Raw genomic sequence first — 26,562 nt, forward strand, 5'->3', positions numbered from 1 at the left:
GGAAAAACAACTGCAAGGAGAGAGGTCTAGTCTAATCACAAAACTCCCGCAGCATAAGGAAAGGTGATTTCTCAAAGAGGACATCTATTATTAAAATTTGTAAATTGTTGCCATGACACAGTTGGAAGAAGCCCAGATGAGAAGTCTCCTCCAGCAGGTCTAAAGTGTTATTAATCTCTGATAGCACCAGCTAATTGGAGTTTAAAATTCTGTCCTGTTTCCTTAGCAAATAACCTTGGTTAATGCAAAACTGGCCAATTTCAGTGGAACCTACATGCAGAATAGACGTTTTCTTTCCCTTTAAAATTGATTCCCAAATGGTCACAAATGAATTTTACTGGAGGCTTGGGCAGGGTTGAGTTTTCCCTTATTACTATCAGTATTATTATGACCATTAATCAGTTTGGGTCTATTAATTCAGAGAAGATGAAATTTGAACAGCAAAGTGAGGTCACACCAGCTTCCATGGCTGCCATAAGGGACCCTAAGTCATCAGGACTTTCCAGAATCTCTGCTGTCCTGAAGAAGACTCTAGGTGAGCGCTCCCAGCCACGGTCTTCAGCACCTCGGACACCTGCGCCATTGCGCATGCGCCTCACTCATTTGCAAAGGCTGCCTGCGCCCAATCTCGCTCCCGCAAGTGTGACTTCAACTCTCTGGTCCTGGACCCTTGCTGGCACCTCCTGTCTATTTCTTATGTTTGTGTTTCTACCAATACGCCGCTGACCTTTTAAAAACGTAGGCTGGATCTCTTAAGAGTTATAACTGAATCTTTCTTCCCCCTTCTCCTAAGACTCCTCACTAATCTGTGACCACTTCCTATACACACCTTCAACTCAAATCCTTTTCCTGGGGTCTTTTCCCACTCTTTTCAGTCCTGTCTGAACTGACCATTGGATCATGCTCTATAAAACACCACGCTCACCAAGTCAAACCAAGCCTCCAAAGCCTGCCCCTGGGCTGCGGATCACATCTCAGGGCATTCGCTTGGCGCCTGGGGCTCTGGATGATTTGACCCAGCTGACCTCTGCGGACCAGGCCACTGATATTTTGTCAACCCACCCGGTCCTGGTCAGCCAGTGTGACCTATAAAACACAAACAAACGCAAAGTGGTTCCCACCTTGGGATTTTCATGCAGGCAAATTCCCTGTGACTCACTCCCTGGTTTTTCATCTTTGGATTTCAGGTCAAATTTCAGTTCTCTACAAAGTCATCCCGGGCGGGAGTGGCGCCCGCGTCCTTGCCTTCCTATGCTCAGGTAGCTGGCATCGCACAGCTCGTTGTGCTGTCATCCCTCTGTATGTGGAAGTCTGCCCTCCAGCCAGGTCCACAGCCTGCTGAGGGCACAGGCCATGTCCATCGGCTCTAGAATCCTGTTCCCTGTGCTCAGCGGGTGGTCTGCTCCAGAACTTCCGATTGGGCCCTATGACAAGGGAGGTCTGAAGGGTAGGGAGCCACCATGCTGACTGGCTGAGCAAGGCCAGGGAACCAAAGGACGAGAAACCAGGATTCTAAGTGAAAGATAAGCCAGAGCGGAAGGAAACCACGTGAAAACCTAACGAATCAAAGTGTGGCTAGACCAAAGGGGGAGGTATAGGAAAAGCCAGCGAGAAGCTGGTAAGCAGGAAAGCGGACCCGCGTATGGGGACGGAGGGGCGGGGCCAGACTAAGGCCCCACCTCCAGGGCCCGGGGCTGACAGGCACTTGGTGGTGATGACACAGATGTTCCACCTGGGGACCTCCACCAGGTCTGACCTCCTCCAGCCACAATGCAGACCTCCTCAATGGAAGACTGAAATCCTTGAATGTGTTCTCTCACCGCAGTGAAATCCCACACCAAAAGGAAAACCAGAAAGTCCCCAGGTGCTGGGAAGTTCAGCAAAACCATTCATAAAAACCCTGAGTCAAAGACAAAATGACAAGGGGAATTTTAAAAGATGTTACATAAACAACAAGAAGGAAGTGAAGACTAGTGAATTTAAATGTATGTGTTAGAAAAAGAAAGCTCTGAGGATCAATGCTTTATCTATTTCAAGAAGTAAGAAAAAGGATAACAAGTAAAATTCAAAGGGAGTTTGAAGGAAGAAGATAATACAGGAGCAGAAATTAAATGAAAAATAAAACACATACTACTAAAGAAATTTAACCTGAAATTAAAACTGTCACATGAAGAAAGTGCCAGTCTACCTGGCTACGGCAGTAAGACACTGTATCAAAAGACTAAAACGTCATCCAGTTTGGATTTATTCCACAAATGCAAGTTTGATTTATAATGTCCAAAAAATCAGTGTAACTCACCACGTAATAAGAATAAAAGGGGGAAATTCAAAATTCAATTTCAACAGATAGAGAAAAAGTATTTTGATAACATCCAACACCCATTCTGATCAATATAGATATAGATTGGGAAACAAAAAAGTAAACTTTCATAATAAGTAGAACTTCCTATATCTGTAAATGTTATGTTCAAAAAGATGGAACAAATGTACCTAATGGTAAAATGCCAGAGGCTTCCTCTTCAGGGTCAAGAAAGAAGCAAGGGTGTCTGCTATCACTAATTTTATTCAGTTCTGTACTTCAAGGGCAGAAATGTAAGAAAAAAGCTACCAGAGTGAAAAAAAAAAAAAGGAAAACTATCATCATCTGAAAGTGAAATGATACAAATTTAGAAAACCCAAAAGAAACCACAGAAACAATTACAAGTAATAATTGAATTTAGTAATATTCCTGAAAGCAAAGTTGAGTATGTAATAACCAACTATATTTCAATACACTAGCAACAAATGCATAGAAAATTAAATTTGAAAATAATACCATTTTTAATAGCACCCAGAAGGCCAAAATAACTGTGAATAAACTTAAAAAAGATAAGTAATGCCGAACACATACAAACCATAACTTTGAGAAATTAATAATTAATAAATACTTAAATAAAGGGAGGGATACTGTGTTAGTCAGTTTTGGGTCCCTGAGTCCAAAGTATCTGACACGAACATAGAGAAGGAAAGATTCATCCTGGCTCCTGGTTTCAGAGGTGTCCTCCACGGTCAGCTGTCTCCACTGCTTTGGACCTGAATCAAGGCAGAATGTCCTGGTGGCAGGATGTGACACAGGAAAGCTCTCAGTTTATGACAGCCAGGGGGAGAGAGGGGGAGGAAGGGGCCAGAGACAAGACATAGACCTTCAGGGCACCCTCCAGTGACCTAGTTCCTCCATCCATGCCCCACCTCCTCCCAGCACCTGTCAAATTACTAATCTATCAATGGACTGACCCATTGATGAGGGCAGAGCCCTCCTGATACAACTGCATCCCCAAAGCCCCACGGGGGATGTTGCTGCACTAGGGACCAGTCTTCAACACACAGCTTTGGGGGACATTCTATGTCCAAACCGTAACACACATACCATGCTCAGATCCTACAACTCAACATCTTAGAGTGTGGCCTATCGATTTAATCCAATCTCAACCAAAATTCTAACAGACGGTTTTGTGGAAATTGAGAAGCTGATTCTAAAAAAGAAGTATCTGAAATAAAATGACCTACAATAAAGAAATAAATCTTTAAAAAGAACAAAATAAGAGGAAGGGTTTGATTACCTGGCACCCAGGACATAGGATAAGGTCGAGTCAGGAAGGCACTGCGGGCAGCGCTAGGACAGACCGGCCTTCAGAGGAACTCCCGCCCCAGAGCAGAGAGACTCCACCCGCAGAGCAGAGGACCTGAGGTTCTCAAGAAACGGCGCAGCATCAACCAGGGGACCCCCTGAGAAAAGCCACTCTCCACCCCGCCGCACACCAACCCCGAGAATCCACTCCAAACAGACCCAAGATTTAAAAATAGAAGGCGAGACCCCCCAATCCCCAGAAGGAAACCCAGAAGTCCGTGTGAGGGGCCTAGAATTTTTTTTTTAACTGAACACAGAAAACTCCCATTCTAAACTTAAAAGACAACAAATTAAGAGTTTTTAAGGATTCGGTACTTCTGTTGTTAAAAAAAATCATTAAGAAAATGACAAAACTAGGGCTGGGACTGGGGCTCATTGGCAGTGCATCTGCCTGGCATGTGTGAGGCACGGGTTCGAGTCTCAGCACCGCAGATAGATAGATAGATAGATATCAACAACTTAAAAAAAACATTTTTAAAAAATGACAAAACTAGCCATATAATAGGAAAGGGCATTTTTGGTACTCGTATTCAACAAATAAATCATGTATAAAGAACTACAAATCAGGGCTAGGGATGTGGCTCAAGCGGTAGCGCGCTCGCCTGGCATGCATGAGGCCCGGGTTCGATTCTCAGCACTACATACAAACAAAGATGTTGTGTCTGCCGAAAACTAAAAAATAAATATTAAAAAATTCTCTCTCTCTCTCTCTCTCTAAAAAAAAAAAGAACTACAAATCAACATGAAAAAGGCGGTGGCAGGGGTGTGGACCGGCACCGCCACTTTGGAACACGGTTTGGCAAGATCTTTTAAAGGTGAAGCATGCACAGAGATGCACACGCTCACCAAAGACAACAGAGAAGCAACGCGGAAGTCACTGCGGTCGGAGGTGGGAGCGCAGTGCACAGCACAGCAACACCAGGCGGCATGGGACCAGCCTGTCCCGCCATACAGTGGACGGACCCCACCCGCGTGATCCTGAGTGAAGGACATGGGACACAATCCGCTGCAACAGAGCGCGGATGATGGGGTTCCTCCAGGGGCTGTCGGGAGGGGAGGGGCTGCCCAGGCGCGCGCCTGCACCTGTCTCTGGCTGGGCTGATGCACCTCCACCTGGGAGGATGCATCCAGGGGTCTGCTTCTGATTCCGTGCAGACGCTCCCGGGTGCGTGTCTCCAGAGAGCTGCATGTTGCTGGTGATTGGAGTTGAGCAGAAGAGCGCCCAGGAGTGGAGCCAACAGCAGAGAGTGAGGGCCTGAGCCTGAGTGAGCGGAGAGGGACCCACAGGATGGGCAACGTCTTGCCTTCATTTTGCTCCAGAAGCCACTATTTAAAGTCATGCGTCAACGTTTGATGTGAGAAATTAGAAATGTAAATAACCGTTAGTCCAAAGTGGCTTTTAAATTCTCTAATAATGGAAAATCCAATAGCATGTAGACAGCATTACACAAAGAATCATTTTACATTATAAACCGAGGAAAATTCATCAGCCCAGTGAGGTCTTAATAGACTCCATTTCTCACTAGAACCTTCCTAAGGCTGTTATCTTGCCAGCACAGTGCACCTATTCAGGGACCTTTCAGCCACACTTTTTTTATAAAAGTATAACAAGATTGATTTTTTGGTTCTCCCTATGTGGAGCCATATATTACACCTAAGCTCCAATATTGATTTCTTAAGTCAAATAAGCAATCTTTCTTGTAACCTATTACTTTGCTGGCATTTGAATGAAACACCTCTGCTCACACTGACACAGGCCCACTCTGTCTCAGTGCTGTGGCAGAGGCCCCACTGATCTTCAAGCCACTGTGAGAGGTTTGATCAGCAAATATGATTCATCAAGCTAACCTGGATGAAGAAATTGTCATCCTTAACAACTGCCATGCCTAGTTTCAAATAAAAACATGGCGACAGCTATAGGGCATTAGGAAAAATTGGGTCATTCTCTCATCAGACTTTCAGAGACTGACTCTGGGTTGGAAACTGAGGCAGAGAGGTCGGGTTAGACAATAAGGAGGCAGGGCCTGGCTCTCGGAAGCTTCACCAACCCAGACCAACGCGCACGGCAGCTCCTGCTTCTGCGTCAAGGAGATTCACCGTCCTGTGCAGTCCACTGGCTCTGGTGCCCGAGAGGAGGAAATGCTGGACTCTGAGGGCCCGGGATAGCCGAGAGTCTCCTAAAGAGAAGAGCAGTGGGAACTGGGAGTCTGTCCTGAGCACACACAGAAGACACACAGCAGAGACCTAACACCCGGACGCCCAGCGCGCACCGAGGACGCTGCTGGGAGAGGAGGCGGGAAGGAAGGGCCTCCAACGCGGGAAGTTCAGGAGGAGTTTGAACAGAAGGGGCTTCGGGTTCCTGAGCATCACCCCATCCCCCGGGCAGCCTGATGGAGGACAGCACGGAGGGAGCCCTCGAGAGCCCTCGGAAGACCTCTGGTGTGCATGGGAGGGAAGGAGCAGACACCAGCAACCCCCAGAAGGCAAAACCAGTGGCCATCAGCTCTGGGTGGTGTGGACACGGGCCTGGAGAGGTCGGGGCCTCTAACATTAGCAGCATTAAAACCGTGGCAGGAGTTAGAAAGGATCGGGGACTGCCACCCACGAGACACAACGCCAACCCCTCTCTGCTCCCTTCCCCCCCAGCGCAGCCCACTCTGTGCGCAGCGGGCGGGGGACTCTGAGGTGGGGAAACCACTGCAGGGGACCTGGGCGTGGAGACTGCTGCGTTGAGCACACGGATGTGAGGGGCGTGCGGGAAATGCAGCCAGAAGCAACTCCCAGTAGTCAAGAAAACGGGCCCTGATCTGAGAAAGGAGTCGGGCCCGGAAACCAGCGTGGAGCCTCTGTGATGAGGCCCCAGAGAACGTGCCCGGCCCTCAGTGAGGGATGCTCCATCATGGGAGACGGAAGGCGAGCAGGCCCAAGTCACAGTGTTGGGTGGTTCTGAGGAGCAGCGGCCTTCAGAGGGCACAGTGCAGACCCCCGTCACCCGCGTGGTTTTTACAAGAGTGCACAGCAACTTTTGAGCAACCTGAGTCAGGATGTGAGAATAACATGACAAAGTTAAATAGTCAAGACAAATGCCCCACCACACACACACACACACACACAAATAGGTGATTTTTCATTGTCCAAAAAGCATATTTCTAAACAACCTTTCCCTATTCACATTAAATCAAATACCAGTCTAAACTGGAGGGTTCGTCAACCTTTGACGACTGTTGGTTTAAAGTGAATTAGAGATTGAAAGTCAGCTCCATTTTACTTTTTCTATGCACAGAACTTCCTTTCTCAAATAAACATTCACCCCGACTCCCTGGTCAGATCTCTCCCTGTGTGTCCAAGCCTTTCAGGGTTCTCTGTCTGCCTCTGTCCCTGTCCTCCTGGACCTGGAAGTACGTGGGAGTCTCCAGCTCCGTTTGGGGCCTTATGAGAAAGCCCAGCCTTCCCCGTTTCCATGCCCCTCCTCCAAAGAAGGTGCTCACCGGCCCACAGTCGGGGGAGTGAACGGGGAACCCAGAAGCACCTGTCCTGAGACCCTACCTGCGCTGGAGGTTATTTTTAGTCTTATATTTTCACTGGAAGGAGGAGGACTCTGCCTGTGCAGCTGACCTTCTCCTGCTGCCCCCGCCTGCCCCTGTCTAACCCTGCTGACCTTCTTCAGCTTCCTTACCGGTCCTGCAAGAGCCTCCTACTTGTGGCCACAGATCAGAGGGCCACCTGCCTCTCAGGAGGGCAGGAAGGGGCTAGCTATCAAGGCAGCTGTCTTGGAGAAGGACTTCATAGAACTGGGCGAACCCTTGCCCCACCAGGCGCTCCCGTCTCAGGCCTCCACGTTTCTGACCCGGAGACCAATCCAGACTAATCCCCGTCTCGACGTAGGTAGGTCTCACCGGTAGCCTCCTTCGGCACTTCCCACTTTGCAAAGTGTTTTCTCACTTCATCAACGTTCCCTTGTTATAAAAATGCTGAATCACCATGATCATGCCTCTAGATTGTAACCTCGGGGTGAACCTGGGAATGAAGTCTAAGGAGAATCTGATAATCTCCAACTAATTTCTAAAAACTGAGCAGGCTACTTGCCTCCTAATCGAGCAGCTGCCTTACATCGATCTACCCACTAACTTTATCCCTTGTTCCTTCTGTCTGAGGCTTGCTCAGAAAGTAAAAATTCCTAAGAGGTCAAGTCATCCGTCTAAAAGATACAGAGTACTGTACTGAGAGGGTTTTAGTTAGGGTTAGTTAGCAAACCCTCCCACCTGGAAACGCAATAAGTCTGGAACACGCTGGGACAAAAGGCACCAGAGAAAAGATGGAGACTGTCTGTCAGTAAGGGTCGCCAGTGGTACCTGCTCAGCTCTCGACCCGGGAGGTGGCTGCTCATGGCTCCCAGAACCACGTCAGCACACGCCACTTCCTCCAACGCGGGACTGGATCGTTAACATTCTTAAGGGCAAATGGTAGGATTGTTTTATTTAAGAAAATCCCCATCGTTCCCTTTTGCTCCTAATGCTTTCTTGATCTAGTCTGACGTGGGAACTCTTGGGTCTTTTAATTGGATCTTTTTGGTGGTGTAAGTTACAGTGGAATAGTCATTCGTTTTGAGATTGTAAAACTTTTACCTTACACAAAAAAGAACAATTTTGGGATTGCCAACTGCCGTCCCTCTTCTCCACATCCCTCATTCATCAGGTCCATTTTCAATCGTTGTCTTGCTGTTGTTTGTTGGTGTTTGACTACAGAGTGACTCCAGCCCTGGTGATGGCCTGCCAGGGCTCTCACTTTCACCAGGGCCATGAGCCAAGGTGTGCCACGCCGTGCCAGGCACACCTGAGGATCCTCACTCCGACAGGCAGAGGGCTCAGGGCCTTGCCCTTGGCCTTGGCTTTACAGAAACGTGCAGCAATCGTCACAGCACATTTCAGCTATAAAAAACCGTAGGGTCTGACTAAAGTCACTAGAATCATGGGGAAGCTCTAAACTTGGGGCAGGGGGCTTCGGTTCACTTGCTGGGACACCTCAGAGACTCACGGCTGCTGGGTGTTCAAGGCCTCCTGGCTTGTAGCAGGTCTGAGGTGCTGAGTGTTCTACACCTGCCAGGCCAGGCGTTACTCTCTGCTGGACGCACAGTCCAACTAGAGGTGGGGTGGAAAGCGGGCTGGGGCTCAGCGGTTCTGCACTTGCCTGGCATGCGTGAGGCACTGGGTCGGATTCTCAGCACCACATATAAATAAGTAGAGGTCTATCAACAATATATATATATATGGCAGACTAATCCCAAAGGCCCATTTCCATCAGAAAAAAATTCTGGAGAACAGAAGACACAAAATAGGAGGAAAGTATCAGTAACCTAAAATAAGAAAGAATGCCCTGAAGAGTCTCAGCATTGAAGGACACAAGTTCCTAAACTTACAGACCCCGGGTTTTTTTATTAAAGAGGTCTCAAACGTTTCTGTAAGAAAACAAACGTTCACGGGCATCAAATCTATGCAGCAGACCCTGGGAGTGTCCCACCCCACCTTCAGGCCACCGCAGTCTCCTGCAGCTTCAGGCGCAGCTCCGGGGCCCTGGGCTGCTGGGAATCTCCCCTGACGCCTTTGTCTGGCCACAGGAGTGGGGTGGAAGGCAGGGATGCTGCTCCAGTGCAGCCCGCAGCCAGGGAAGGGCGGGAATCCCCCTGTGGGACCACTCCCAGGTGTGTGTGGTGGGCCCCTGGGAGGACCCCAGCCCAGGGAGCCCAGCTGCCCACAGGCGTTCCCTTCAGCATGGCCCTCCTATTGGCCTCCCTGCCCTCCCTTCCCGGGTCTCCCCCCAGGTGAACTAGGACCCCTGGAGCCCTTCCTTAGCTCCTTGTTCACTACGCAACACTTCTTGGGAAATTCAAATTAAAGCCCAGGACAGAGAATGGCATCAGATACCCTCACAGCAACTACAGAAGCAAAGACTGTGAAGTGACATTCAGAGCGCTGAGCGGCAGGTGTCTCTCACCAAGGATTCTGTGCATGAGAACTAGGTCTGAATGTGGGACTCTGGCAAGGACCCCCTCAAGACACAGGGGGTCTCACAACAGAATGGCCACCGCAGGGCTCCGTCCCAGGACAGGCAGAGGATGTGCTCTGCCCAGGGGAGTCAACCCGTCAAGAGGGAGGCACATGTGCCCGGAAATGGGGTCCGCACACAAGAGAGCCCCGCGGAATTCCAGGCGCTGGTGAAGGAAGCCTGAGGGGACCCAGGTCCCCCAGGTCTGGGCCATACCCTTGCAGACGGGAACCAAGACTCGGGGGCCCACAGGGAGGCCTCCAGGAAGTCGGTGACATGTCTGCTACCAGTGCTGCCGCCAGGCAGCACACTCACGGCCCCACAGCAGCCCCAGCACCTCAGACTTCTGCAGAGAGGAGACCGTCTTCCTGGTGGTTTCTAGAAAGAGCTTGATCCAGTTATTAACTAAACACTAGAGAACGCTGTGAAGTCTTGTGCTAGACGCCCAGAGATTCAGACCTTCCAATGCATCAGAGCCGTCTGCCGACAGCCGCGTGTCTCTCCTTCCTAATGCAACTGGAGGACCAGGAGGTGCTGCGTGGGACGGCGGAGCAGTGGCAGTGTGTGTGGCGGTGTGTGTTGTGTGTGGGGTGGGGTGTGTGTGGGCGTGTGGGGGTGACCGTGCAGTGTTTTGTGTGTCTGTTTGTATGTCAGTGTATGTTGGCTGTGCGGTGTTGTGTATTGTGTGTATGGTGTTGTGTGTGTGGGCGTGTGGGGTGACTGTGTGCTGGGTGTGTGGTGTTTTGTGTGTGTGTTGGGTGTGGCACTGTGAGCATGGGTGTGTGTGCGGTGTGTGTGGTGAGGGGAGAATGCCATGGGATTGAGAAGAGTGCAGAGGGGGTGTCAGACCCCATGGAGAAAGGATTCTGTAGCCTGGACCCTGGCTCCACCCTCTCCTTCCAGGAAGGTGACAGCCGTGTCTTGGGGCCGTGACGGGGCACTCACTCTCCTTTGGAGCACTGAGGGAACACAGGTTTAGTGTCGCCGAATCTCACCCCTGCTGCGCTGCAGGAACGTGAGGGCTCCCCACTGCCGCTGGGAGTCCACCTTCCCGTCACTAGTAAACAGGACTCTCAGTCCCATGTGCACATGCCACTGTGCATTAATGTGCCATTTGCTGATCGATGGCACAGCAGATGGCAGCCCTGAAGGACACGCGATCCAGAGTTATGCACCTGGTCTGAGCTGCGGAGCCCAGACGCAGCCTCTGCAGTCGGAATGAGCCGCCCGCTGACTTGGCCCCAGCTTTCAGGGCTTCCTCATCTTCATGAATGACACCTGCCCACCTCCCGCACCGACTGGGAATCCTCAAAGACCTTCAGTCAGGTCCTGATGCCCACGGTGGCACCCGGAAAATGTCAGCTGTCCTGTTAGTGACTGACCTGGTCAGACCACACAAAAAGAAGATGTCCCTTTTAGAGAACCTCCCCTGCCCTCCGGCCTTCAGAACCCCTTGCCCGTTTTGTACCCCAAGGCTGGGCTCCAGAGAACTATGATCCCACAGATGCTCCTCAGTAACAAGGACCAAGGTAAGAAAAAGCATGAACTGCCGCTGCAGGAGTCCTGAGGAGTCCTGGAGTGAAGCAGATGGCCTCAGGTTGCGTGGTCCAGCGTCCAGGGTCCTATGTGACCGTGGAGCTCTCTTTACGAGGAACACCTGCAAAACTCCAGGCAGCGACGCTCCACACACGGGCCCTTCTGGGGGAAGTCACAGGGAGCCTCCGCCTTAGAACCATCCAGAAGCTCTAAGCTGTCCCGAGGGCTATGAGGCGGGCAGGCTGCTGGCCCCGTCACAGCTTGGATCTGAAATGTGCCCCAAAGCCCAGGTGCTAGGGGCTTGGTCACTGGCTGGTGGTGCTCTTAGAAGGCGGTGGAACCCTTACAAGGCAAGGCCTAGTGGAGAGAAGTGAGGTCACTAGGGTCATGCCCCGAGGGAATATTGGGACCCAGACCCTTCCTGTCCATTTTGCTTCCCAGCCACCATGAGGTAAGCAGCTTTCCTCCACCACCTGTCCCCTGCCAAGATGTTTTCCTGGCCGTGGAGACAGCTGACTATAGACTGAAACTTTGAGCCAAAATAAACATTTCTTCATTGCAAGCTGATTTTCTCAGGTATTTTATCACAGCAACAAAAAGCTGGCTAACACACCCGTCTAGCAAAGGCCTCAGGAATTATCTTCCAGGATTTGGGTAGAGGCTGCTTGTTTCTTCCTGTGGCACCAGCACTCTCCACGAGACGGCTTTCCCTTTGTGTCAGCCCCATTACTGTTAAGTAGAACAAGGTCAAGGAGAAGGCCAGCTCCAATCAGCCCAAGCCTGTAAGAGGCGGAGGGCACCTGTCTCAGAGTGAAAAGTGGTTTTTATGATGACCTTTTAAAGGGTACGAAATCTTGCCCCATTTCACAGAAACAATTTGGTATTATCAACCATTGTACAAAATAAAAATAAATGGACAGTTTTAAGCTTTTGAGCTGGGAAATTCAAAAGTATTCTCTAGATATCTTATTGTCATCTTTATCCCTGTTGTGATAACACAAAGCAAGGTGATTTGCCATAAAGGTTATGTCTTATGCTGAAAACAACTAGGGCAACCAAGAAGGATAAAAATAGTCATATATAAAGTAGGCCACAGGCCACAGAGAAGTCCCAGCATATTACACAGTGGGGAGATATCCCTTCCCTGTCTTGCAGAACCCCGCAGTCTTCAGTATACTCTCCCAGACCCCACAGAAATGCACTTAGGCAGAAATGGCCCTGCTTTCTTGTGGTGTGCTGCGACTTCTAAGAGATGACTTAATGCCAAGGGAGGGAAAATGTCAATGCTGCAAGGCAAAACACATTTTCACATTTATGGGTGGCGGATGGAGTTTGGTCACTGAGATGGAGAAGGTAAATTGGTTCAACTTCATTGAGAAAAAGTTCTTGACAAGGGTAGACTTTTGGAAGAAAAGTGTGAACACTCCAAGCAACCAGTAGGAAGGAGGAAAACGGAGCTGCCCTGGGGAGGAGCAGAGCATCCAGGACACAGCAGGCCCTCAGCGAACCCTTACTGCAGACGTGGAAGGGCACCTTGGGAAAAGGGTGGGGTTCCTGAGACTCCCGAAGCTGGGGAAGGGCTTCAGGGAAGGGCCTGGGTTGGGAGAGTCCGAGTCCCAGGGTATCTAAGTAACTGCTTTAGAAAAAAGAATGGGGTCACTTGATCAATAAACTAGAGCTCAGCTTAAAGAGTACCCATCTTTTTCAAGGTTCCCAACCTTTGGGTCTGAGTGCTGCAGACAGACTCAGCCTGGGACAGCTTGTGGGAGGCTGCAGAAGACCCTGTGACCCCAGACTGCTGGGAGGAAACTCTCCTTGTCATAACTGACGCCCACCTGCAAAGCAGGAAGCTCTCAAGTCATTGTCTTCCCGGAGCCCTGGAGCATGGGAGAGGAGGAAACGGGAAACCCACAAAAAGGCTCGGCTGAGACCCATCAGCTCCCTGTCACTAAAGGGAGATGCATGAAAGCACGCACAGGTAAGCATCCCCCGCTCCTCCCCATGCCCCTGCAGGCCCCATATGGACACGCCCACCCCTATCCTGCAGGGTGACAGTCTGGCAGCTCCCAGAAATCATTAGCCACCAACATATCCTCTGACCCTTCATAAGACGGTCTCTCCTCTTTTCCTCCCATTCACAAAACTAGGAAACACTATTCATCTATTCCGAGGATTTGTAAATGGAGTTCATAAAATATCAGATTGATATCCACCATGGGGACATTGCAAAGTTTGGGTACCAGAACTGTACCATCACTCAACAAGTGCAATCAATTATCACCTCAATCTAGTCACAATTGACGGACATACACACAAACACACACAAGCACACGCATGCACACACACGCACACACATGCACACAGGATACTCTGCTAAATGTGTGTCTCTGTCCCTCACATGAGGCTGATGGCCAGGAGCTACTGTTGCTCCAGTGGACAGGCCTGGTAGGAGGAGGAGCAAGTTGAGGAGGGACAAGGGGTCAGAAATCCCATGACTACTTCTCCTCCAACCCCCACTCTGCCACCCTGAAGATGGGCATCCAGGAGACACTCATGATGGCAGACTGGCCAAGCCTCCCTCTGGGCCCTACCTTAGAGTCCATGGTGAAACTCCAGGGGACCCAACTTTGGTCTCTCTCTGAAATGTGGATGCCTCATGTGACAGTCTTTGCTTGGCCAGGACCAGTGTGAGTGTGGACCTGCCTTTTATCTACAGGAGGCTACAGAAGGACTCAGACCTGGCTTTGGAGGCAGCAGAATAGGGAATGCTATGGAATCTGCGGCCCCGGGAGGGGTGAGAAGGGAAAAGCCCCACTTAGGAGCAAGGACAATGTCTGAGAAGGGAGGGCGGAAAGCCACGCCTGGAGGCAGCAGGCTGGTGCCAGCTGTGTCACTCCCAGCTGGGCACATGATTCCTTCCCCGTCAGCAACTTCCCTGCACACAGTAGGCACTTTACATGGTGCTGCGGGTATAATAAGATGATTTGGAGGAACACTGGGCTGCATAGGATGGTATGAGCCATACAGAGAAAATGTGATCCAAGCCCCAAACACCTACTTACGATGGATTTCTGGGATAGTCTTACAAAGGTTTGGGATATCCATGTAATTCAACACCTCATGAACTTCTCCTTTTGAGGGAAAAAAAAAATCTTCATGCCACAATCCTACACTATATAAAAACCCCCAAAAGAACTTACTACAGAGGTCTCAACCTCTCAGCACTAAAGTGGCTGACCAAATACACATTCTGACACTGACTTTTATTGCTAGAAGTTGAATTCTACCATAAGCACACGAGGAGTGACTCAAGTCTTGCTGTGCTAGAATCTTGCTGCATGACATGTCACCAGTGAGTGGATCGTCACCGTATGGGAAACGCCCATCCTGCATCTTTTCATTACACTTGATGTAATAAAGCTGGCCCACCTCCCACAGCACATTTTGCCATCGAGGTGAAAGTTAAGATCAGTGAAGGAACAGAAAGTGTGTATGTCCTGTCACCGGGGGAGTGTGGCAGCAGGAGACACAGGCAGACCTACGTCTTCCCCGAGCAGGTGGACCAGGACCAGCGCCAGCCTCGCCATGGCATCTGGGCGCCTCTTCCACATTCTCTTCTGGGACAAAACTCCCCTTTCAGGGCTGAGACCTGGGAGAGCACATTTCCCAAATGTGCCTCGGGTTCGTCAGCAGGGTCTCCTGGGACCCGGAGCTGTACAAGCACCTGAGCTGATACAAGGTCGAACCCAAGAACTCAAGTTCCAGTGCCGTCTGACTCTGCGCCCCAGGACACTGACACTCGGGATGGATTGCAGTCAGGCTTCCCTCGCTCCCTGTGCAGGTTGTCGCTATTAGGAAACTCAAGAGCATGACTGCTCAAGGGCAGTCACTCAACAAGGTCATCATATCCAGACATCTGTCTGCAGGCACTGCAACTGCTCCCAACCATTCATCAGGAGTCCAAATATCACAAGTCCCCTGGCAACTCGCACAGAACAACACTGGGAATAAGTTAGGGACAGCATCAGGAAGGACACTAGTCCTCCAGTGTGTGTGCACAGTGTGTGTACGTGTGTGTGTGTGTGTACATGCACATCCTGTGTGCAAACTGAAAGACAACCACACAGCCTTCAAAAGATGGCAGACTTTGCTTCTTATCACACCTTAGTATTTTGCCTTTAAAAAGTCCTCATAATTATCAATACAGCACAAGTTGTAGCAATCCAGACAGGCAATTATCTTCTCGACATTTCCAGACTACACTCACTATACTTTCTGTGTTCCATGGACTCTAAAAGCACCCAATTTTTTCATGTACCAAATATTAATAATATCCGTGGATATAACTGGTCATCCAAAATGCCTTCAAAGCACTCACCATTACTATTTAGCTCACACTGTAGGGAGCAGCCAGTTAACACCTCTAAAACACACCTGGAGGCACCCTAACTCAAGTGGAAAGTGTAACAAAACGTGCAGGCCACTTAAGCTGGTGTTTAAATGCAGCACTAAAAATGCATTTCACACCCAACTTCATCAATCACCAGCCGATCTTACTTTGCATCTTGGCTACCAAAAGAAAATGGGATTCGTTTCCCTGAAGAAATATGTCACGGCTCTGCTTGAATTATTAAGCTTTACTATTACAGAGAGAAACAGAGTCAAAAAAAAAAAAGGAAAGGAAATAAAATTAGATCCAGGTTGCCATCTACAGTCTGATAGCAGCACTGCTCATTCACACAGCACTTGATACTGAGTATCAGTATCTGCAGTTAAATAAAAGACAACGTGTGGCTACGAATCTAATTATGATACATCAAGCTGAGAACAGGATGGAGGAAAAAAAACTGGATCAATCATCTCATAATTCAACATATGCTAGCTATTCCTTCACCCTACCAAAACTTAATGCTTTGAAATAAAATGGAAGCACTTGCTTACCATCAAATTTTACATGTATTTTAACTTAGAAAAAGGTATGTAGATTTCATCCTAAAACCAAACTCGCATTTTTCCTCATGTCCTTGACCTCTCATGCCCTCACATTCATTTTGCTTCAAATCTTTATTACTTTTACCTTCTCCAGGAGCTGGAGCCCTCTTAAGATACGAGCACTAGAAAGCACACACTTGCTTCTAATAATCAAATGGACGGCCTTAAAATAAAAAGCAACTTCAATCATAAATAAATAGGAAGACTGATTTGGGGGAGAGAGAGAGAAGGACTTTTGATATTATAATCTGGAGATTTTCTCTAGCCAAGACATAGGGAGGGAGAGCATGGGATTTTCAGTAGTATGGACTCTGGGTGCAATGCTTAAGCTTATCAAGTGACAGCTGAATCTAGAGAACTACTCAAAATGTTTTTTAATTTTTCCTGGGGGGGGGGGGGGAATGGTTTGGGAAGCCGACATTCGTTTTCCAGGCTGTATGTTCTTTCTTATCAGGATGAAAAGATACAAAAGGCTTTGTTCTAAACTCTTAGACATGCCTTCTAGATCAGCAGTATAAGACCCTTCCGGAGAAAAAGAAAATCAGCATAAAACCTTCATTGGAAGGCACCAGGAGCTGTTGGGTGGTCCGTGAGATCAGCAGTTTGAACACCTGTCATCTGCACATCACTAGCACAGACAGGCAGTTGTCGGGAACAAGCGCAGGATTCTCCTAGGACTGGGCCGAACGCAGAGGATCTCTACCTTTGCCCAGTACTTTAGCAAAGTGACTTGCTTCAATATGAAACACAGTTTTGGTATTTTCATGCCACAGATACAAATGTTGTTGACAACTGTGAATTTCTACAAAAGCAAAAATACTGAGAGTTGTGTTTTTTAATCAAGGTTGCTTTCCTCTGAAGGACAAGGTCAACATGGCCTCATACGTTCCCAAGTCTCTACAAATAATGTAAGCTGAAAAGATAATTATTCCCTTTCCTCCCAGGGATGAATACTAATCCAAAGACTTTTAAAAAATATAGTGGAAGCAGGAATTGGGATTGCCATAAGCTAATAGGAGCCTTGCAGATAATAAGTAAATAACATCTCCTTTAAGCCTTTCAGTCAATAATTCCTGAAAAGTTTTTTAAAGGTCCTGTTTCTTAGTGGATTTTATAGTATCACAGAGAATTATCCATTTTCAAGTGGCATTATTCATTCATTCAACATTTAGTAAGTGCCTCATAGCTATTAAACTTGCACCAGAATTAGGGATTAAATATTTAAAAAAACAAACAAGGAAAAACCTAGTAAGACAGGGCCTTGGGGGCTCCCGATCTGGTATATACTGACTAAAATTGAGCCTCTGTTATTTATAATGTTCAAGGTTCAGCATGTCCGTCCAGGCTAATTTCTTTTCTTTGGTTCTTGCCATGTAACAGGCACTCAATAACCAAGCGCCACCTGTATGCCTCCCCCCAGCCTCCTTGTCTCCCGGTCTCTGAAAAGGATGGTACAAGTGTAAAGATAAGCAACATCTTAAAGATAAATCATAATGTGATCCCACATTTGGGAGATACATAATGAGGCCCAGCACAGACAGACAGGCTGCCCAACATCAAGAGCAGGAGGAGAATCTAGGATGCCTGCTTGTAGCCAGTCGCCCTCACCTAAAGCTGTGAAGATGTCCCTCCCCACCTGGTGGAACTGCTCCCATCTGACCTCCACGTTTAACCTGGCCTCAAAGGTCCTCTCCTCTGGTCAACGCTCACAGGAGTCAGGCTTCCCCTCAGTTCTCAGCCTGCACTGGCTGCCGGCAATTCCCGTGACTCTGGAGGCATGGGGAGCTCCCAGGTAAGTCAGGGCCCATCTGTGAATCTGAACCCTTATCCATCCACGCTCCTCCCACCCGCAGCATGTCCCCCTGGCAGGGTGCAGGAGTGGGTCCCAGGGGAGGCAGGAAGCAGTCGCTCCGCTGGGCCCCCAGCACCACTCCACTCTCAGGAGTTCACCCAGCTGACAACATGCCAGAAGGAGACCAGCACTCTGCCGGACTTCCCCCGGAACTCCCTGCTTGCGTCACATACCTCATTAGTTCATCACACTTTGTCTCAAGCTCGAGAAATCTCAGACTAACGCAGATTTTGGTTCATTTACATGGCATTTGTTGGCGAGGATCAGTAAGTATCAGCAGTTTTCTTTGAAAACTCTCATATGTAACAGTAAGGAGTATCTTCTGTGGACCCAAAGTAGCAAACCAGGGACTTCATTTTTTGCTAATTTTTTTATTTTTTTGATCCCGGGGATTGAACCCAGGGGTGCTCTGCCACTGAGCCACATCCCCAGCATTTTTATTTTTTTTATTTTGAGACAGGGTCTCACTAAGTTGCTTAGAGTCTTGCTAAGTTGCTGACACTGGCCTTGAACTTGCAATCCCCCTGCCTCAGCCTCCAGAACTGTTGGGATTACAGGTATGCTCACTGCACCCAGCTAATAATTAGAAGTGCATCACAGTCTTAAAATAATAATAAGTAATAACAGCAATACAACAAGAACAAACTCACCACTGTCGGGCAGCATTTCTTGTGCATTCTTCAACTTGACATTTTGTTTCGACTTCCTTGATTTCTCTGAATTCGGGACTTCTTTTTTCCCTTTTCTCTTCAGAGGCTGAGGAGATGAGTTGTCACTGGACCCAACTGTCGACTTAGATTGGCGATCATTTCCCTAAACAGCAAAAGATTAGACCCTTATTGCAGGCTAAGGAACTCCCAACTCAGCAACAGCTGACAATAGTCAAGTGCCTAATATGCACCAGGTATGCGCAGAGCTGCTCTCCAAGTCTTCAAGCTGTCCGTGAGGCAGGTCCTGTGGCCACCTGTGGCCACCTGTGGTGTGGATGAGGAAGTGAGGCTTGCAGCTCCAGCCTGCCGGGTAAGGAGCAGAGGTGACTACTCCAGAGCCCAGGGCAGTCAGCTGCCACAGCCACCCTCCACTCCTGCGCCCTTCTTGTTTGGGGGGTACTGGGGATTGAACTCAGGGGCACTGGACCACTGAGCCACATCTGCAGCCCTCTTTTATATTTTATTGGAGACAGGGTCTCACTGAGTGGCTTAGCGCCTCGCTAAATTGCTGAGACTGGCTTTGAACTCGAGATCCTCTTGCCTCCATCTCCAGAGCCGCTGGGATTACAGGTGTGCACGGCTGCACCCGGCCTCCTGCGCCCTTCTTAACTAACTGGCACGTGCACACATCAGTATCATACGCAGGCCCGGCGTGTGAAAATGCTCCACTAGGAACTCCTCTGTTGGTGGTGAGCAAGATCTCAGAATCACACATCCAGAGTGATACACAGACACAAGCAGCTCAGGGCCACATGTTCCCCCCACTCACTCCCACTTGTCCCTGTTTCTGCAAGGCAGCCACAAGCCACCATGCTTTTGGTGATTGCCTCTGGTCCCCACAGGCCTCTTGCAATAAAGACCTTGTACCTTCTGGGAATGGGCTCCTCAGCACAAGGATGAGGCTGAGACTCGGAGACCCCCATCCCAGCCCCAGTACAGCTTCTGGGGAGCCATGGAACACTCTTTATGGTGGTCACTACAGGAAGGAAGAGCTGCACTGACACTCAGCCACTACTTGGTCACTGCACCAACAAGAACCTCCCCCTAGTGAGGTGACGCTGGTCCTCAGATGCCCAGTGCTAAACTCACCTGAATGTATAAGGGGTGGGCGGTAGATAGTGAAGAGTTGGTCATGGGCTGGGGCTATCGCTCAGTTGGCAGTGTGCTTACCTTGCATGCTCAAGGCCCTGGGTTCAATCCCCAGCACCACAAAAACAAACAAAAAACAGAAATCCCCGTTGGTCAGAGCTCCACTGTGCCACTACCTCTGGGGACATAGACTGACTTCTCTCCTCTTTGAGCCTAGGTTGAATGGGGCTAATGTACCTGCCCAAAGGCCTATCATGAATATGCAGGGGACAGTTTATAAAGGGACCGGGGGACTGGCGTGGAGCCTGATGGTGAGGTGGGAAGGCCTTCTCCAACAGCAGAGAGTAGGCGTCTCTTCCTTAAAAACCACATCACACTTGTGCCATATTAGGTGCAATCTTCATGCAACATCTGTACTATGCTAGGATCTGAAAATAAATGTAGTGATATTAAATAAACAAATCTGCCTAGAAACCTATTAGAACTGCTCATTTAAAACATTTATATATTCAGCCATCCAGAAGCATTTAAATGGTTTTAGCCATCACCCAATTAAGAATAGAAAAATGCTCAGCCTTACAAATGAAGTTATTTATGCTATTTTGTCATAGCCTACAAGAAAATGAATTATGCATAGATTTATTAACAGAATGAAAACTTGTCCAAATCTATAACACTTTTGCATAATTTAATTTCCTATTCCAACTGCAATTTAAACATACAGTTTCCATTTAATTACTGCATTAACTACAACCAGACTTTTTTTTTTCTTTTCTTTTCTTTTTCCCATGATTCTTTCTTGCAAGGCCGTAAACTGTCTGGCAGAGGAAATAGATAATATGATTCCAGAGGAGGTTCCACATCCATTAATCAAGTCCATTATCCTGGTCTATTTCCAATATTTTAAAATTATAAAAGCAATGGGTGAGGGGAACAACCCTGCTCAAGCCATTGGCAAGTACTAGAAGGTTCTGAGGTGCACAGGCTAGAGTCGAAGGGAACCCATCAGGTGCAAGACTCGGGAGCACAGCAAGTGGCTTTCCATAGCTCTCCAAGAAAAGTATTGCTTGAGAAAGGGGAGAAACAAGGGAGGAAAAGGAAGGCCCGTCCTGGGATGCCTAACATTAATATAATTTTACAAGCCACCTCTCATGTTGAATATTCAGGGAAATTATGACTTTTCCATTTCTGATAGGGATGCTCACAAGGCGATATGCGAGCATTAAGAAGGACCAATTGACTAAACAGCTACATCAGGCATGTCTTTGATGACTGACGTCCACTCTGCACTCAATTATTGAGAGAGATAATTCCTCTCCAGGCAACGGAAAGTAAAAATTAAACTACACCGAGAAAAGGGAGAGAATCATTTTGTATTTAGGAGACTGAAAAGAATTCAAATGCTTTCTTTGAAAAAAGAAAAAAACATTGATTCATCTAAAATCTTAATAATATAAAAAATAACTATATGAAAATTATATGTAAGTGGCATAATATATTTTCAGACTTGTTTAACTCAGAATATGATAGATAAGTTATATGTAGTTATAGAGAGAAGGAAAAGGGGGAGAAGGTGCATTTTTTTGTTTTGTTTTAGGCAGGGGATACTAGGAATTTAACCCAGGGGCATTTTATCACTGAAATACATCCCCTGCCCTTTTTAATTTTTATTTTGACACAGAGTCTCATTGAGTTTCTTAAGGCCTTACAAAGTTACTGAGGCTAACCTCTAACTTGCAATCCTCCTGCCTCAACCTCCCGAGCTTCTGGGATTACAGGTGTGCACTACCAAAGCTGGCTATTTTTTTGTGTTTGGGGGGGTTGTTTGTTTGTTTTTTGTTTGTTTGTTTTTCTTTTCTGAGGCTCCACATTTGATTTGTGACTTGGATACAGGGGGATAGATAGTCATTGCTCTTTGGGAGGCATAAGAGAGAGGGGAGTTTTGCCAAGTCATACAGCTGTGCTAGTCAGTAAAACAATATTATTGAGTGGTTCGTATGTGCTACATACACACTAACCAAATGTTTACCAAATGTGTGATGAAGTATTATGATCAGTATTTTATAGCTAAAGGAATACCTTTCTCAAGGTATGATTTTTCTACTACACCAAAGCTTTCTAATGCCCAAGATGCTCAAAACACCTACGATACATATGGTTTCCAAAACAGCCATCCCAGAAGTAAAAAATCATGAAAATTTCTCAGAAAGGGAAGAATCGAGAAGGCCTAATTTTATAGATGTCTTACAAAGAAAAACTAGCCACAGGGCTTTGCTTCAACCCTGTGCTTCTACCTTCTGTCTCACACACACAATTGTTATTAGGAATAGCAATCCCCTAGCTCACACGTACCAAACACAAACAAGCTGGGCAGCTCAGCATTGCCTGTAACCCCAGCAGCTGGAGAGGCTGAGGCAGGAGGCCAGCCTCTGAACTGAGCAAGCTCCTGTCTCAAACTGAAAAATAAAAAGGGCTGGGGATATGGCTCAGGGGTAAAGTGCCCCTGGGTTCAATTCCCAGTTCCAAAAACAAAACAAAGCCAAAAAATATAGCCCTTCAATCACCTGTATCCTAAGAGGACTGGGGCTTCAAACTGTTTTATTATTATTATTATTTTAATATTTGCAATACCCTAGGATCTTTCCAACAAGACCCAACCTACTCCAGTTTCTTCGCACGGCCACAGTAGACCCATTTCCAGCCCTCACAACAAATGTGCCTAAAACATCAAGCGTGAGATGATTGTAGGAGGGGTTTGCCTCCTGAGCCTTGTGCCCATCCGGGACTGCGTTTCCCCCGTGTTGGAGGAATGTACCTTAGTGTTCATAACTTGCTTCACAGTGGCTTTGTGGTGCACATCCGTCATGGTAACCGTGCAGGTCTTTATCAAAAGCTTAGAAATTATATTAGATCCTGTAAACTAGCGACTATAGGCTGTAATGGCCAAAGGATAATAAGGACGACCCGCGCGCGCGGCGTCCTCTCCTCCACTGGAGGGCGCGTGGAGGCTGCGCGGTGCGGAGGACCGCCCTCCGACGGGGGTTTTCAAACTCAGCAAAACTCGAGATCTCATTCATTCTACCTTCCTTCTGTTTCTAAGGGTAGGGTCGCAGTGACTCTCAGCCTGTGCGGGGCTTTGCGCAACATGCTCCCGGGTGGTCCCTGCCCGGGGCAGCTCAGCGCTCACCCGCAGAGCGCACGGTGTGGACCAGTGCCTCCTGGGCCGGGCCCACCGTCCCCTTCAGCAGCAGAGCAATTCCTAGAAAGCCAGGGAGGGGGGGACACATTTATAAAGCCTTGTCTCTGTCCCCTTGACTTGGGGTGCTTGCCGTTGGCTGGCAGAGTCCTTAGTTGGGAGCTCAGCCCCCCACTCTCTCCCAGCTGAGTGCTCAGGGACAGACAACTAATGAGCTCTAAATCGTGTGCACTCTCCAGGGAACCTATCAATTAAAGGAGAGGAGTGAATTAACCCTGCTGTTAAAAATCGAGCTTTGGATTCACCGGCAGGGGATGCTCTCTCTGTGCGGCTCACTGTTGACATGTGCACACCCGGTGAATGGGCGTGGTGCCTACCGTCCATCACCAGGCACGCTAGGGGTCACCCTAAAAGGCTCCCCAACACTCAGTGACACGGCCTCTTCCACGTGCTGGTCCTGTTTCTTGATGCGTACTTCTAGCTCATTCCTTCTTGTGGCCTATTTGTCCGCTTCTGTCCTCTAGAAAGTAGCCTTCACACATTGAGTGTTTGGGAATCTCTGAACAGTGAGTGCCCAGCACAGAATATGCACTCCATAAATAACTTCAGGATGAATGAATCCAGCAATGGCAATATTCTCAAAATACCAGCTGTGGCCCCCCAGCCAAGCCACCTCGAAGAGCAAAGAGCCCTCCCGTGCCTGCTGAGTCTCAGTCAACGGGCTTGGTCTCCATGTGCCCTCCTCCTCCTGTCCTCACACCATCCATCCCTTGCACCGCAAACCTCTTGCCCCTCATCCTCCTCCATCTAAATCTTAACTAGCCCTCTGAGGCGAGTCCAAACCCGGCTTCCTCAACTGCCAGCCCACCCTTCCCCGTCTTCCACTCACAGTCACTAATCCTGACACCGTTTGGTGTCTGGCTTTAGTTTGGTCATTGACTTTTCAGGCTGGCTTCTCGATTTCTATTACACTGTGAGTTTCTTGCGGGCAAGAGTTTTGTCAGAAACAGCAGGAGGTCTCAGTGAACAAGTGATTCGTGAGTGTTTGGTATGCTGAGTTCAGCCTGACTGAATTACACAAAATTATTTTTCTTTTTTTTCAAGAATTTCATATGATACAACAAAACGGGGAAGGGGTATGAAATCACCACTAGGAGGCAGTATCATTACCTATCAATCCCGTGTTCTTCAAAATAACAAAATAAGAGTGTGGCTTAGTTAATTCAGGTTGGGGTGGTGGATGCCCAGGGAGTTCTGATGGCCACGCACTGGTCAGGCAGTTCAGTCCAGAGGGAAGAAAGAGGATGCTAGTGCGAAGACCCACCAGCCAGGAGTGGGGGCCTACACCTGTAATCCCAGCAGCTCAGGAGGCTGAGGCAGGACAATCGCGAGTTCAAAGCCAGCCTTAGCAACAGTGAGGCACTATGCAACTCAGTGAGACCCTGTCTCTAAATAAAATACAAAATAGGGGTGGGGATGTAGCTCAATGATTGAATGTCCCTGAGTTCAATCCCTAGTACCCAAAAAAAGATCCACCAACATCACATGAGATTCACCCTTACAGGGAACTTAGTCTATAAATACAAACAGGTTAAGAAGCTACCTACCAAGTACTAGACCCTACAGAATAGGCATTTCATCAAGGATAGTTGAACTAACAAATAATGAATGAATAATGGAAAGATTCTAGTATGAAACTAAACATATACAATGATTCTTGATGTTTTAGAGAAATATAACTGAGACTTACCATTTTCTTAGCAAAACTTGTTTGTTACTATTTATTAGAGATAGAAAACAAGACTGGATTGACTACTGATGTGGCCCAATAAGTGGTCCTCATACTCTTATGCATTATTGCCCAGATTTCAACCATGATATAAATTATAGCAGATATATATATGGAAAACATTTTTGAAACCTATATTTTAATAATAGCAGCTCCCTTTTAGGACCTTCTCTGTAACTTTAAAGCTCTAGTGTTGTTTGAAATAATTGCTTATATGCCACAAGGCAGCTAAGTTTCATTTCTTTGACTTTAATTGAAACCCAAAGGACAGTCTCTCATATAGAAATATGGAACATTAATGAGGAAAGCATCTGATACTTACACTCCCTTTAGACTTTCTGGATCCTACGATAGGAGGTAGTGAAGAGGCTTTCTGACTGTGGAAACAAATTACAATTTAGACATCTGAATGTTATTTTAAAATAATATACATAAAGCAAGATAATTTCACTCCAACCTGAAAGTCAACTGTCATGACATTTATGTTTCAGAAAAAGTACCATGACCTTTTCCAATTTCAGACTACCCCCAAAATCTCCAAATTCCATTCCAAAATATTTTACTGCTTTCTTGTATACTACTTTAGCTGATGCCCAAAAATAAACTTTTCCTACCATTATAAATGTTGTCATAACATTTTTCATCAAATCACAATGTTTTCCATTTGCATTTCAAAAAATCATTTCCCAAGTGAGGTAATGATTGTGCCAGACTAAGCTAAAAACATTTTAACTTGATCATTTCCTTCTTTTCATAATATCTGCTTTGTCTACATCTGATAGGGTGGTAAAAAACTGGCATTAGCATTCAGGGAAGTTTTAAGACAGTAATTCTTGCAAAAAAAAAGTCTTTTGGACTGTAAGTTATTTGGCAGGTGACTGTATTATTAGGGGAAGACCCATCTTGAAACTCAATGGATGTCTCCAAAAATAGGAGGACCCAGGTATTAAAGGCAGATGGAGATGGGGCTAACTTGCAGGAAAAAGGCCAGAGTGAGCTGCATCTTCACATTGCCGTCAAGTACAGGCTGTGGCTCTCGGCAGAGAATGCAGTGTTTCTCTGCATACATTGTAAAAGGATTTGATTCCTGGATGAGTAAGGAGAGTTAGCAATGAGTCTGCAGGTAAACAACTCTAAACTGCTAGAACTCCACGTGCCCTTGCCCAGTTCCAACACTGCCCCTGAAATTCCACTTCACCTGTAATTTCTTTAGAAACACTTGGCTAGCCTCACCATAGAGCCATACAAACTGTGGAATTAATGGAAAACACGTGGTTGACATCCTGTTCCATCTCTTTCGAGGACAATCACAAAAAACTTGGTTTCCAGAGCAAAGTGGCCACAGAATCAGCACAGATGGATCCTGGGGCCCCATGAGCAGTCCAGGAGGTCCAATGGCCAGGGCCAAAGTGCATCACATGTGGCTGGCTCTGCTGTGCATCATTCAGCAAAAATGAAGCATCTTTCACAAACAGGACATTTCATGGAGAAAAATGTATTGGGTATAATTAAGAGTGTAATCATTAAAATTTTGCCTGTATTAACTATACACTCAGTCGATTTATCTGTACAAATAGATTATATTGTTTTACACTTATATTGCTTTATATTAAAAAGGTCACAAAATGTTATGTTTTTAACATATTTTGAGGTTTCCCTCCAAACCCAACTGAAAAATTATGTGGTCCA

The 26,562-nt window shown here is 47.4% G+C and overlaps 1 protein-coding gene across 1 annotated transcript in view; it reads right to left on the reverse strand.

Annotated features, from left to right (window-relative positions):
• Dcdc2 (doublecortin domain containing 2) overlaps positions 1 to 26,562 on the reverse strand; it is a 145,387-nt gene that overhangs the window by 52,239 nt on the left and 66,586 nt on the right. The window contains exons 8-9 of the mRNA XM_027948332.2: positions 25,196 to 25,250; positions 18,740 to 18,902 (exon numbers count right to left, since the gene is read on the reverse strand). Of these exons, the coding sequence (XP_027804133.2) occupies positions 18,740 to 18,902; positions 25,196 to 25,250 (218 nt within the window). The remainder of the gene's footprint in view (positions 1 to 18,739; positions 18,903 to 25,195; positions 25,251 to 26,562) is intronic.

Source organism: Marmota flaviventris, chromosome 6 (assembly GCF_047511675.1).
Source record: "Marmota flaviventris isolate mMarFla1 chromosome 6, mMarFla1.hap1, whole genome shotgun sequence".
Lineage (NCBI taxonomy): Eukaryota > Metazoa > Chordata > Mammalia > Rodentia > Sciuridae > Marmota > Marmota flaviventris.